The sequence below is a fragment of the Mytilus trossulus genome, chromosome 11 (genome assembly GCF_036588685.1).
Source record: "Mytilus trossulus isolate FHL-02 chromosome 11, PNRI_Mtr1.1.1.hap1, whole genome shotgun sequence".
In the NCBI taxonomy this organism is placed as follows: domain Eukaryota; kingdom Metazoa; phylum Mollusca; class Bivalvia; order Mytilida; family Mytilidae; genus Mytilus; species Mytilus trossulus.
Window position 1 is genome coordinate 16,310,080 of NC_086383.1, and position 15,898 is coordinate 16,325,977.

The 15,898-nt window shown below is 31.8% G+C and overlaps 1 protein-coding gene across 2 annotated transcripts; it reads right to left on the minus strand.

Moving 5' to 3' along the window:
• Nucleotides 1–1,004: 1,004 nt before the first annotated feature.
• Nucleotides 1,005–15,650, minus strand: LOC134690782 (zinc finger protein 346-like). Of its 2 annotated transcripts, XM_063550828.1 has the most exons (6): nt 15,413–15,650; nt 12,902–12,914; nt 10,865–11,019; nt 7,551–8,153; nt 7,213–7,311; nt 1,005–2,275 (listed from the first exon to the last, which is right to left on the minus strand). In XM_063550828.1, the coding sequence occupies exons 3-6, from the start codon at nt 10,986–10,988 to the stop codon at nt 2,175–2,177; spliced, it is 927 nt and encodes a 308-aa protein (XP_063406898.1). In that variant the 5' UTR covers nt 10,989–11,019; nt 12,902–12,914; nt 15,413–15,650; the 3' UTR covers nt 1,005–2,174. The 2 variants fall into 2 exon arrangements, with proteins under 2 accessions (XP_063406898.1, XP_063406900.1); XM_063550830.1 differs by lacking the exon at nt 12,902–12,914 and having other exon boundaries at nt 1,007–2,275; nt 15,512–15,650.
• Between the last annotated feature and the right edge of the window lie 248 nt (nt 15,651–15,898).

Sequence of the window (15,898 nt, forward strand, 5' to 3'; positions counted from 1 at the left end):
ATTTTATTTTCACTCCACCCTTTTTTGCAAATATTATAGATATTTGAAGAAATTCACCTTTAATTTCTAAAATCTGAAATGAGCAAAAATTGCCCCCCCCCCCCTTATTCCTATTCAAATAAATTCCCTCAAGAAATGGTCATGCTCTAGCTTCAAATTTTCAATGGACTTACTTTATTACCATAACTTCCAATTTAAATACATCAAAAAAGTGTCAAAATAAAAAAACAACACATAAATTTATTTCTTAATCAGCATTTTTTTAAATAACTTCTTAAATCAAATTGACAGCTTATCATCACAAAACAATACAACATTTCTGTATACTTAATTATAAGCAGTGTAAGGGAGATAATCCAAACTCATAGTTTACTTTTTTTAATTGTCCAGAACACCTTTGTTTTTCACCCTAATTCTTCAACCCCGCCCCTAAAGCCAATTCTAACCATCCCTTTGTGATGTGGAACTTTGTTATATAATTTCAGAGAGATCCACACACTGTTCCATAAAATATTGTCTGGAACCTAGAAAAATGCTTATTTGGGTCCCATTTTGGCCCCTTTTCCCTAAACTTTTAGGACCACAACCCCCAAAATCAATCCCAACCTTTCTTTTGAGATGATAAACAGCAATTGTGTTTAAATTTCATAGATTTCTATTCACTCATACTAAAGTTATTGTCCGGAAATCAAGTGTCTTCAGATGACGACATAGACGACGAAGTGATAGCAATATACAACCTCAAATTTTTTGCGGTCGTATAAAAAGTTATATTTCCCCAAAACCAACTAGAGGATCATAAGATCCTGTGTTACTAACCTGCATCTTCCACAATGGCAATTTTTTTTATACAAATCATCACAAAAGGGTAATAACTCTAAAAAGACTTACTCAATTTCAGTCAAATAGGTGTTAAAAATACAATAAATTCATAAATTATTGTGTACATTTATTTTTGCAATTTTTTCATTAACCACTGAAATTTATAATATTTTGATTTTTGCCATATTGAGAAAAATCCTGTTTAATCCTTATAAAAAATTTCAAAATGAGCGTTGAAGGTTATTGCTATGTGTTGCATTTTCGCAATAATTTTTAATTTACAATGCATTTTACCCTTATGTGCTACTTTGCAGCCATGTTAGTTGTGTTTTAAACTAGATACTTAATGATAATTGTTGCCAAGTTTGATTTAATTTGGGTAAGTAGTTTCAGAGGAAACAAATTTTTAAAAGTAAATGCCGACACCAGACTACAAGTGATGATAAAGCACGCTTATCCTCTCTAATACGTCAGCTTTTATAAAAATCCAGTAATAGTATCCTAGTTTTTATCTATCCTTTTTTGGATCCTGCTAACATGTTTAACCCCGCCACATTATGTATGTATGTGCCTGTCCCAAGTGAGGAGCCTGTAATTCAGTGGTTGTCGTTTGTTTGTGTTACTTTTTTTTTTACATAAATAAGGCCGTTAGTTTTCACGTCTGAATTGTTTAACATTGTCTTTTCTGGGACTTTGATAGCAGACTATGTGGTATTGGCTTTGCTCATTGTTGAAGTCTTACAGTAACCTATAGTTGTTAATTTGTGTGTCATTTTGGTCTCTCTTGGAGAGTTGTCTCATTTGTAATCATACCACATCTTCTTTTTTTTTTATATTAAACAATATACATTGTATTCTTTAGTATACACCTTATTTCTATTCGTCCGCCAATACTGGACATCACAAAGGTTCCTGTAAAGTTTTGACGCCATAATAGAAAATATCTGTTGCCACAATGGAAAAGGGATTGTTGCAGGACGTCAAAAGTTTTAAAAGTTGACAGATTCTCTGGTCAAGCAACAGATTTCAAAATAGTGAAAAGGTGTATTTCCTGTGACCATGAACAAAACATTCTGTCCCCTCTGAACACTCGACCTCCCTCGTATGATTGTTACAAACAATTTATCTAACATTTCAGTGTGTATTTGTTATTGCAAGTATATCAGGAAGAAAAAGTCACTTCTTGTAACTATTAACGTAAGTGTTTATTACTGCAAATCATAATACTGTCAAATTTTTCACATTAACTTCCTGAATTTACAGTATCACATGACATACAGTAATCTTATAGATCTAAATCTTTGTCAATACTGCAAGAAGATAACATGAGTCTGGATTAGTAGACTAAAATATCAGACAGTGAGATCATTCTCCTGTGGACTGTTGTCCTCTGTTCCAGAAGGTGTTCCACCAGGTGTCTTTGCTGCAGCCACTTTCTTCTGGTGTTTAGAACCTATCAAAATATTAACAAGTGTATAATTATTAATCCTTGTTTTAATGCAATTTTATTAAAAACTGATGGATGCTCTTTATTTAAGGACAGATGGATGTTGTTAATTTTAGGACAGATGGATGCTGTTAATTTTAAGACAAATGGATGTTGTTAATTTTAGGACAGATGGATGTTGTTAATCTTAGGACAGATGGATGTTGTTAATTTTAAGACAGATGGATGCTGTTAATTTTAAGACAGATGGATGCTGTTAATTTTAGGACAGATGGATGTTGTTCATTTTAAGACGGATGAATGCTGTTAATTTTAGGACAGATGGATGTTGTTAATTTTAGGACAGATGGATGTTGTTAATTTTAAGACAGATGGATGCTGTTAATTTTAGGACAGATGGATGTTGTTAATTTTAGGACAGATGGGTGCTGTTAATTTTAAGACAGATTGATGCTATTAACTTTAGGACAGATGGATGTTGTTAATTGTAAGACAGATGAATGCTGTTAATTTTAGGACAGATGGATGTTGTTAATTTTAGGACAGATGGGTGCTGTTAATTTTAAGACAGATGGATGCTGTTAACTTTAGGACAGATGGATGTTGTTTATTTGAGGACAGATGGATGCTGTTAATTTTAGGACAGATAGATGTTGTTAATTTTAGGACAGATGGATGCTGTTTATTTTAGGAAAGGTGGATGCTGTTAATTTTAAGACAGATATATGCTGTTAATTTTAAGACAGATGGAGGCTTTTTATTTTAAGATAGATGGATGTTGTTAATTTTAAGACACACAGATGCTGTTAATTTTTAAAACAGACGAATGTTATTAATTTTAAGACAGATGAATGTTGTTAATTTTAAGACAGATGGATGTTGTTAATTTTAAGACAGATGGACTCTGTTTATTTTAGGACAGATGGATGCTGTTAATTTTAGGACAGATGGATGTTGTTAATTTTAAGACAGATGGATGCTGTTAATTTTAGGACAGGTAGATGTTGTTAATTTTATGACAGATGGATGCTGTTAATTTTAAGACAGATGGATGCTGTTAACTTTAGGACAGATGGATGTTGTTACTTGTAAGACAGATGGATGCTGTTAATTTTAGGACAGATGGATATTGTTAATTTTAGGACAGATGGGTGCTGTTTACTTTGGGAAAGGTGGATGCTGTTAATTTTAAGACAGATGGATGATGTTACTTTTAAGATAGATGGATGTTGTTAATTTTAAGACAGATGGATGCTGTTACTTTTAAGACAGATGGATGTTGTTAATTTTCAGACAGATGGATGTTGTTAATTTGAGGACAGATGGATGTTGTTAATTTCAGGACAGATTGATGTTGTTAATTTAAGGACAAATGGATGTTGTTAATTTTAAGACAGATGGATGCTGTTAATTTTAAGACAGATGGATGCTGTTAATTTTAAGACAGATGGATACTGTTTATTTTAGGACAGATGGATGCTGTTAATTTTAGGACAGATGGATGTTGTTAATTTTAGGACAGATGGATGCTGTTAATTTTAGGACAGATGGATGCTGTTAATTTTAGGACAGATGTATGCTGTTAATTTTAAGACAGATGGATGCTGTTAACTTTATGACAGATGGATGTTGTTACTTGTAAGACAGATGGATGCTGTTAATTTTAGGACAGATGGATGTTGTTAATTTTAGGACAGATGGATGCTGTTTACTTTAGGAAAGGTGGATGCTGTTAATTTTAAGACAGATATATGCTGTTACTTTTAAAACAGATGGATGCTGTTAATTTTAGGACAGATGGATGTTGTTAATTTTAAGACAGATGGATGTTGTTAATTTTTAGACACACGGATGCTGTTAATTTTTAAAACAGATGAATGTTATTAATTTTAAGAAAGATGAATGTTATTAATTTTAAGGCAGATGAATGTTGTTAATTTTAAGACAGATTGATGTTGTTAATTTTCAGACAGATGAATGTTATTAATTTTAAGACAGATCTGGATGCTGTTAATTTTTAGACAGATGGATGTTGCTAATTTTAGGACAGATGGATGTTGTTAATTTTAGGAAAATGGATGTTGTTAATTTTAAGACAGATGGATGCTGTTAATTTTAAGACAGATGGATGCTGTTAATTTTAGGACTGTTAATTGTTTTATGCTTCATATTGTATAATCGTTAGATTTCTGTGTGATGATTTTATGAACCGCTTTTTAAAACTAGAGGCTCTAAAGAGCCTGTGTCGCTCACCTTGGTATATGTGAATATTGAACAAAAGAAGCAGATGGATTCATGACAAAATTGTGTTATTGTGATGGTGATGTGTTTGTACATCTTACTTTACTGAAGATTTTTGCTGCTTACAATTATCTCTATCTATAATGAACTTGGCCCAGTAGTTTCAGAAGAGAAGATTTTTGTAAAAGATAACTAAGATTTAGGAAAATTGTTAAAAATTGACTATAAAGGCCAATAACTCCTTAAGGGGTCAACTGACCATTTCGGTCATGTTGACTTATTTGTAAATCTAACTTTGCTGAACATTATTGATGTTCAAAGTTTATCTCTGTCTATAATAATATTCAAGATATTAACCAAAAACAGCAAAATTTCATTAAAATTACCAATTCAGGGGCAGCAACCAAACAACAGATTGTCCGATTCATCTGAAAATTTCAGGGCAGATAGATTTTGACCTGATGAACAATTATACCCATTGTCAGATTTGCTCTAAATGCTTTGGTTTGTGAGTTATAAGCCAAAAAATGCATTTTACCCCTATGTTCTATTTTTAGCCTAGGCGGCCATCTTGGTTGGTTGACCGGGTCCCGCCACACATTTTTTAAACTAAATACCCCAATGGTGATTGTGGCCAGGTTTGGTTCAATTTGGCCCAGTAGTTTCATAGGAGAAGATTTTTGTAAAAGATTACTTAGATTTATGAAAAATGATTAAAAATTTACTACAAAGGGCAATAACTTCTAAAGGGGTCAACTGACCATTTCGGTCATGTTAAATTGTTTGTAAATCTAACTTTGCTGAACGTTATTGCTGTTTACAGTTTATCTCTATCTATAATAATATTCAAGATAATAACCAAACACAGCAAAATTTCCTCAAAATTACCAATTTAGGGGCAGCAACCCAACAACTGGTTGACCGATTCATCTGAAAATTTCCTGGCAGATAGATCTTGACCTGATAAACAGTTTTAACCCCATGTCAGATTTGCTCTAAATGCTTTGGTTTTTGAGTTATAAGCCAAAAACTGTATTTTACCCCTATGTTCTATTTTTAGCCTTGGCGGCCATCTTGGTTGGTTGACCGGGTCACGCCACACATTTTTTAAACTAGACACCCTAATGATGATTGTGGCCAAGTTTAGTTCAATTTGGCCTAGTAGTTTCAGAGGAGAAGGTTTTTGTAAAAGCTAATGACGACGGACAACGACGCCGGACGCTGGACGCCAAGTGATGAGAAAAGCTCACTTGGCCCTGTGGGCCAGGTGAGCTAAAAAGCAATATTTTATTTATAAATTGTTATATGTAGATATTATAAAAAATAAAAAAACATCAAGTCAAAAGGGGGGTTAGTAGTAGGAGGAGTGTAATCCCAAATTCCTGAAAACGAAAGCATTCTTTCCTTGATCCTGAAAGAATTTATGAATTCCTGAGTCTCAAGACATTGGAAACAGTAGATTTATATATAAATTAACAGATCAGTCCCTTAAATACTTCTTTAAAAGAGGGACAAAAGATACCAGAGGCACAGTCAAACTCATAAATCGAAAATAAACTGACAACGCCATGTTAGGAACTAACATTTTTTTAACTGCATTTTGTGATTACAAGGGATATTTGCTGATTTTAAAGAGAGGCGAAAGATACAAAAACTTCAACCTCATACGTCAACATCGAACTAACAACTCCATGGCAAACCAAAAAGAAAAACTGCAGGACACAAATCACAACATAGAAAACATAAGACAACAACAAAAAACTGGGTGATATCAGGTGCTTTGGAATGGAAAGTGGATCCTGCTCCACATGAAGCCCCCATCATATTAAACCTCATTATTTATACAGTCTATATAATGGTTTACTTTTTTAAAATTGTTATTTGGATGGAGAGTTGTCTCATTGGCACTCAAACCACATCTTCCTATATCTATATATGATACAGTATACTGTGAAAGTACTTTAATTCGTGGGTATCAATTTTCGTGGTTTGAACAAAATTTACATGTTCGTGGGTTTTTAAATTCGTGGATTTAAGTTTTCCAAAAAATTTTTTTTTTAAATTGAAGCCTTCAGAAATGAAGGTTACAAATAGTCTGGATTGAGGAAATTGCAAAGTAAACATTGACCTGTGTAAATCGTTGTGATAGCACTAATTAATCCATGATAAAGTGATCAACAGATTAAAGACCAGCAAAGGTGTTAATTAGGCCATAAAGAAAACAGTAACATAAACAAGTACTATAAAAATATCTTGAATTGTCAAAAAAATCTTACCAAAATCAAGCTCAGCATGAAACTGTTATTTTCCATATGTACGAGAACTATGAGGATATAAATAAACACTTTATCATACTAGCATACCAATGCTGAAAATCTGACTTTCATCGATCAAAAATATTTTTATAACAATTTAAAGATCAAAAGTTGTACAGTTTAGGTTATTTAAGATTAAATTGGTATAATCCTGCATGCGGTTGTATTCTGTGACTGCTATAAAAGTATTCTCAGATTTGGCGTTATTCAATATATTCTCTAAATCATATCAGTAGTCAAACCTACCGATGGGGATCTTTCCATGGCTTGATTTGGACAATGGTTGTTTTATTTCGTTGGACACTTAAATTCGTGGATAAAGTCATCAACGAAAACCACGAAAATTGGTACCCCACGAACAAAAGTACTTTCACAGTAGTAGCTTACCAAATCTATGTTGTTCCAGCTGCTCTAGTGAATTCAGCAGCACATCACAAAATTGACAGGTAAATCCACTAGCTTGTAGCACTGATGGCGATACTTCACCTAAAATTGATTTACATTATAATTATCAACTTAATGAATTTACAAAATTATTTGATGTTTTACTGTAAAATCAGAAATTATAGCGATGTTTTTATTACATGTATTGCCAAAATGCAACGGGGTTATAATCGAAATAATTTAAACTTACATTTTGAAAATTTTCACATGAATTTAACAGGATTTTTCTCAATATTGCAAAAATTTAAATGGCATTTAAGTCCAAAAGTCAGTTACTTTACCTCCAGGTTTGATTTCTAATGCCAAGGTCCTCATTCTTTTAGCATGTTTCTTTCCATCATAATGTTGTCTTTCTTGTGATTCAGCATTGAATTCAATATCACATGCATCACATCTACTAATGTGTAACTTTCTCTTCAATGGGAGGTTCCCTAGAGCATTATTCACCACAGCTTTCATCACCGGAGTGATTCCCAGAAGAGAATTAACCGTCTGCTGATCTATTGCTCCTGTTTGTCCATTGTCTAGTGGTTCACTGAATCTTTTTCCTCTAATTGGTGCACATGGATGAGATGTAGGTCTCAGTGGTGCACACAGATTAGATGGAGGTCGTGGTGGTGCACCCATTGGCATCAGGTGAGGAGGGAGAGGTCTAGCTTGTGGCTTAATGGTAGATGCAGGGGATCCTCCCTGTGCTGCAGATTGTTTGGGTGCAATGACTGCACTCTGTGCCATCAGATGAACTGGAGGTGGAGGAGGAGGAGGGGGGAATAAAGGCTTGTTACTCAAGTCTATCTTCCCAACATTTCCTATCACAGGAGTCAGTTTAGATGCAACGAAAGTTCCGTAGAGTTTAGGTTCAGCAGCAGGCAAGGCATCTTTCTCTGAAAATATATATTTATAATATAACTTGGGGTTTTTGGGTGTTTTTTTTCATGTCATCAACCTCGGCAAAAGAAGAACAATGGAAAATTCATATGACAGTGTTGGCAAAATCTTAAGTAAATGCATATGGGATTCTGCAAAAGTATATAGGACAGATTGTGTACTGTGGAATAATTTGTAGGTACAGGGCCTAATTTCCTCAATAAAAATATAAATCATCAATAGTCATAAAACTGCATATCAAATACTATTGACTTACTCAGGCAATGGTGCATTTAAATCTAACCTAGACACAAAATTAAACTTGTAAACAATGTAGAAATTTCAAAGCACGCTAATGTCTTGCATTTTCTAATTGTCTGTGCGAGACAAAAAATAAATGGATAACATATATAATAATAGATATCTTCATGATCACTCTTATCTTTTAATCGTCCTGAACTTGCATGAAATATTTGAGTTAGGAAATCGACAATCAATCAATCTATAAATTTGAAAGCTTTTCATTTTTTATCTCAAGCAATGGACTATTTCAAAACCTTTGAAAAAATTGCATTGAAATTGGAATTCTTTAAAAATCAAGAACAGAATTACAGTACTGTTATATTCTTTTCTGTAAGTCGTGTATTAAAGTGATTTGGTTTAAATCAATATATTTATTAAACACGGTAACTGTTAATTTGATGAAGAAAGAATTCCAGCTTAATACTACAGAATACCAAAGGTTTTAAAAGAAATATTCCATTGCATACCATCAGACAGCTAAACACTTAGTTGATTCTGTATTCTATTGTCCTGAAATAAAATGTACAGGAACATATTTAATTATCCATTAAACTGAAAAATGCATTTAAAAATTCTGATTTTTTTTCTTCAGATACAGGCATTTGCTGTTCAATGTAAGCCAAGGCTCTGTGTTGAAGACTAAAATTTGACCTATAACGGTTAAGATTTACTTCAACATTATTCAATAAATTGTGACTTGGATGAAGAGTCGTTATTGGCACTCATACCAGATCATCTTAAACATGTACCTACTCTCTATTGAAAGTTAATTCAACGATCTTCAGAGAACTCGCAAGACCTGCATATTGACCAGAGAACAGATAGATATTACCCAATACTTCACTTTATATGGTGAAATACTGTGCTTATGGATAATACACATGTACACAAATTGAAGTCCTAAAGTAAAATTTTACTCTTGACGAGTTAAAATGGCTTAAATTTCAAAATTATATAATTTGTAAAAGCAGTATTACACCATATACAATTTAAAGCTTTTGGTAACTTAAAAAAGAAGATGTGGTATGATTGCCAATGAGACAACTTCCACTAGAGACCAAAATGATACAGGCATTAACAACTATATGTCACTGTACAGCCTTCAACAATGAGCAAAGCCCATACCGCATAGTCAGCTATAAAAGGCCCCGATGTAAAACAATACATAGATTCTCAGGTCAATATTCATTTCTTGAGTATTCTCTGTGAATTGTCGTACATGTACCAAAAAGTTACTTTACCATGTCTCTATGTCAGAAAACAATATAAATATTCCCTAATTATTTTACTATTTTCTTTGGTTGCACAATTTTTAATTTATCTAGAGGATAATGCTAAAGGAATTTAGACTGGTAATTTTAAACAAAACAAAAATTGTCAGAAAATTCCACTTTTAAGTTATATTATATCAAAGTGCCAGCTCTATTGATAAGAATGGGTATATAAATTCTTGTCTTTCATTCGTTTATGTAAAGGCAATTTCAAATAAATAGTATAACTGACTTTAACCATTTTACAGCCCTGATTTCTAAGAGCAAAATCACTACATCAGTATAGACTTTCCATTTTTTTAAGCACTGAAAATTTAAACACATGATAAAACATTAATCATGTTAAATGTATATGATGAATAAGTTCCTAATCAGAGAAAAAAAAGTTGAAGAGTTTTTTCTGCAAACTATTGAAATAATCTTGCATTGAAGTAAAATGCAGAAAAGTCTGCATGAAACTAGATCTCAGAATTGGATCACAATTTCATACATTTTTTTCCTTATAGCAAGCTTTCCATTGAAACTCTAACACTAACACCATAAACCTTATAAACACCATTACAGATGCAATGTCAATCTTTGATCATCTTTGTGTTCTGTAAGTAATATTCTGTAAAATCAGAAATTAATGCAATGTTTTTATTATTGCGAAAAATGTGACAGGGTTATAATCGTAATAATTTAAAACCACATTTTCAAATTTTTTATATGGATTAAACAGGATTTTTCTCACTAACGCAAAAATTAAAATCGCATTTTGACAAAATTGCAATAATAAATGCATGTAATGATTTCTGAAATTTACAATAAACAGGCTATTATTTGAACTTAGAATTATTTTTAATTATGGAATTTGCATAATTTCTTGAGCTTGAAAGTTTTAATAAATTCCATGTTGATTTGGTATTATGTTTTGAGTGGTTCACATGGTTCATATAAATTTCCATACAATGTATTTTGTATAGATTGTGTTGTTTCTTCTTTGTAATTCACTAAATAGAAAGTGGTGTGCACAGCACAGAACATTAGAGTACAGAATAAACATGGAATTTATTAAAAATTTCAAGCACAAAAAATTATTGAATTCCATAATTAAAAATAATTCCAAGTTCAAATAATAGACTGTTAATATTTGTTTAGGCTTAAATTCATACCTGGGGCCAAACCTATGACTTTTTCTTTCAGTTTCTTGAGGTGCTTTGCACCAGCCCTATGTTGGGCTAACTGCTCCTGGGAATTTAAATTAACATTACAAGGCAGGCACTGAAATCCTGGCATCTTCGTAAAATCAAAAAGTCATAGGAGTTCACTGCAAATACAAGAAATACAATCATGACAAAACAATATTGAAAAAGACACATGTATTTTAATTAAAGACATATAAAAGCAAAACAGCTTGAAAATTTTCAACAGAGACTGAGCTCTGCTAACATTTAGCTAGCCTACAATATGTACATGTAGCCCCTGTAGCAGCAAGCACAATGTTTTACATTACTTTATTTTTTTAGTTATATTTTATCTGGATCTAAAGGCTGAGAAAATTTTCTTTTCTGAGTACATGTACTGACAAAAAAAATGGCATTTACATCGCCGTTAAAAGGTAGTTGGAAGCTGACCCAGAACATGCAGAAAGAAAGTTTATATGATCACCATATAAAATTATTCTAAGTACATGTATCAGAAAACAGTAAGTTGGCATAATTTTTCATGGGCTACCCGTTTCATGTACATGTACATGTATGTGGTAAAACCTGCAAAAATTAGTTTCTTAATGATCTATTTTGTGTACATGTTGGAGACTTGGTATAACATGTTAACTAATTTACCAAATAATATAGGTTGTTTTTTTATTTTTATTCTAGGTGTCTTAATTTACATTAGAGTTATCTCTCCTGTACAATTTACATTGGAGTTATCTCTCCTGTACCAGTTTTTTTTTATAAATCATAAAATAATGTTTAATGATTGTCTCTGTCTTAAACATGTTAAATGATGCACATGATATATATATGTAAGTAAGTAAGTAAATTTTATTTAGAGTCGGCATATAAATACATAATAACTGACAAAACATGAGCTCTGGTGAGCTCTTTAACCGACTAAATGCATGTTTGTATTTTATTTTCTTGGTTGTAAATGTAATTGATATGCCCTTACAAATGCCTTACACCTTTAATTTGGAAAATAAATGATTTTATTTAATTTGTTAACTAATTACTGTAGATCTTTCATTGTTTCACAAGGGCTTGTATCATAGGTATTTTTGGGAAGGAAATATATATATACCAGCCTACTGCTATGTATTTCACATTGCAGCCTTATCACCTATTTCAATTCTTTTTTTATTTATTAAATTTATTAGTCACAGGTATTTGGAGGATGTAACCCCTTGTTTTGCTGTACTGTAAGCTAATATTTCTTCAGGGACAAAACTTAAAGGGAGCCCAATCACACATGGCTCCTAGATTTTAAGCTGGGCCCTTAATCTTTCTGGTAAATTTCAGTTGAACATATAGAAACTAATTATATAATATATCTGGTCTGGGCTCCCAGCTTGAAATTCCCAAGTTTAGTCCCTGTTCTTTACTTTGGGTTTGTGTGGATAGTTATTTAAAGTTACTGTAATCTACTAGTCCAAATAATTATGATGTCTGGCAAGGCTATAGGAAGGTGTCCCAGAAAAAAAATTAAAATAGCCTTGCCAGACGTCATAATTATTTGGACTAGTTATCGACTAGTAATGAGACTTGTTTTAAAATGTCTGCATGTTGTAGAAAATGTTAAGAATGGGAAAAGACTTCAACGGGCCCAAAATAGGGCATGCCCCAAATACCTGTGGTAAAGATATAACATAGCTGCGGAAACATAGCTCTACAGTTCTGCTGCTAGATCTTTGACTAGTCCAAATAATTATGCCGTCTTGAGAGGCTATTATATTAATTTGATTTGATGTTGCTGTAAGGCGTCAATGCAAAAAAATATAATAGACTTTCAAGAAGTCATAAATATTTGCCTAAATATTTTAGACTAGAACTTGACATGTCATGTTAGTTGATACAGTGACGGGTCTGATAGAAGTTATTACATGTACCCTTGGTCCAAATCTACCTCTAAGCATGTATCTTCGTGAGAAGCTCTACTGTGATAGTCGATTTTAACATCCACCTAGGAATATATTGTATTGTTCTTACTATGCAAATCCTTGAAATTCCGGATACATGTCAACTCGTACTTTCGGCAACTCGTACTCAGCCAACTCGTACTTTCGGCAACTCGTACTTCTACCAACTCGTACTTCTACTAAGTCGTACCCTATATTTTTTTTAGCATTATAATACAAGTTTTCTACGTTTATATCCGTAGATATGGATATTTTAACTCCCTGAAGTATCCCAATGCACCCTGAGGTAGATCCATATAGAATATGAAAAGGATATTTTTTAGTGAACATTGCATTGAACATGTCTTAGTTTTTTCGTGTAAGTAGTAAATATTTATCTCTTCTTCCTGTTGTACTAGCTGATTATACAACTCTTTATAAATGCCTATAAGAATTAAAATGTAGGCAGTGGCTATTTGACCGGCACCTGCTAAATAGCAAATTTGCTATTTGACCGGCACCGGCAAAATAGCAAATTTGCTATTTAGCCGGCACTGAATAAAACTGTTCATTGTGATTAGTAGTCTAAGAGAATAAAAAAAACTTGATAATAATTTAAAATCATTTTATCACATATTGAGCATTAAAAATACAGTAACGTTACAATCAAAAATAAAATATTGAAGATGTTTATAAATAAATAATTTATAATTTTATAATATTAATTAAAAGCATGAAAACACATTTGTATATATACATTATTAAATATATTTTTTTCTAAAATATTTATAAAAAAGTTGATGTCCAAATCTGTGTAAAATCTATGGTTTAGATATCCAGCCATGGATTAAATAAACTCATCATATATATTTAAAAATAGTGTTATGTAAAACTACGTACATCACAAAAAAGACAATATTAAAAGTTGTTTGCTACAAGTGTCAAAAGGACACATGATTTAACATTTGCAATTGTTAAAAAACAATTCTTTGCCTTTGGAAGTTGTTTTAATGTAGCACAAGATATATAAATGTTACTCCAAACTGGAACTACACATAATTTGACATTAATACACTGGCTTCTTTGAATCTGCATCATGTGCATGTGCATATGTTGCATATATGTAGATAGGGTTCCTTTTCTTTCCTTTATCATGTTTATATACGCTCTTAATAGCTTCCCATATGTATCTTTTTGACAATACTTTTTAATTAAATCAATGTTTACAATTGAGTCCAAACAAGAGGCAGTTAAAAGTTGAGGTCTTGCTTCAACTTGTTCCTCGGTTATTAAAATGTTGTTAGCATTTCTTACCAAATCGCTTCCAACAAACCAGTCTAATAAAAGGAATCCGATTTCTTTGGAACTTTTCTTATGAAATAGCCACTGCCTAAAATGTATTGGTTTTATTTTTTTATAATTATGATAGATAATTTTATTTCATAATTCAATTTACTTACAATTCTATGCAAAGGCACTTGACATCACGTATATTTAAACATTATTGATAATTTTTTACCCTATAAAAAATCACAAGTAATATGTGACACTTTAATAAACAAATTATGTATTGCAGTTCGCGTGCCGGTGATTCATTGATCATTTAATGTAATGTTGTATTATATATTATTGAGAGATGAGACTTAAATAAAATATTGAATTGAATTGAAAATCATTGTTTCACACCCGAAGCATGTCGATTACCAGTAAATCGGTCCTTATTCACACACGAAGTGTGCCATTAATTAACCGTTATCAAAACAACTTCATGTCTGATCTAATCTTTCTGCATGTACGTTTGCACAATATTTTAAAATGTATATTTCATCACAATACTACTATCATTTATATACGTATTGACATCAATTATACAGTAGCACATTTGGCTTGTAAAAGTATAAAAGTTAAAACAAAAATTAAGCCAATATTTAGAAGAATCATGAGAGACGTATTAAAAAAACCTACTAGTATCACTAATATTTACACACACATTGTAAGAGTTTTATCATAAAACATTTTTACAAGGCTTTGTTGCTTTTAATAATAGTAATATGGGTTTCTCAAAACTTGTTTTTTTCAACGTGTTTAAGCCATGCAATTTCTTTTCGGTGAGGATGGTGATTGTTTAAGTATAACTCAACGGTCTTTGATGTTCATAGTGCCGCAGTTATACCGATTTTTTGTTTTCATTTACTTCTCTCTGTTTATTCGGCTTTTAACAAATCCATTCTATTTTTGTAGGTATGTTATCCACTAATGACCACTGATTAGCATATTGTGAAGTCATAATTATTTTAATGTGCATATCAAATAAATTGCCGTCCAAACAATTTCAAACAATCGATTCTAAGGAATACTAATGATTATAACGATTAGCATTACATAAGCTTATTTAAAACAATTATAATTGCATTTTATTAACATTGAAAGTTGTTTTTTCATTTGTATTTTGCTATATAATGATATAGGAAAGAAAGTTACAATAACTATGCATATATAAACTAGATAAATAATATCAATTAAAACATGGTTACGAATTGGTAAAAATAGGGTACGAGTTGGTTGAGTACGACTTGCCGAAAGTACGAGTTGTCGTGTACCCGAAATTCCGTTATTCATTTATTGGCATAGATTTTCCAATCCTGTGCTTTCTTTTAAGTATGACAATCGCTATTAAAAGATCAATCCTTTAATAGCTTACGTAAACATCCGTTTTATGAAATATGATTGTTCATGTATGTCAATTTATTGGTTATCAAGAGACTTTTAGTGTGGTCCTTTTTAATTTTTGCATGGTCTAGTAGCTCAATCCGAGTTTGTGTCCGGATTTAGCTTTTAGGTAATACGATAAAGTGTTCATTTACAAAAACTGTAAAGAGTCAATAAAGTGCTAATTTCATATTTTTTTTGACTTTTTTAAACTGAAAAAAAAAAATTATTCTTTAATTCGTGCATATAATAACCGGTAATACAAAATCCTGATTTCAATTTTTGGGGGATCGATGAATATTTAACGTGAGGGTACCCAAATTGCACATATCTTACATTTTTTTTAATAACCTACGTTTATTTTATTTAACTTCGCTTC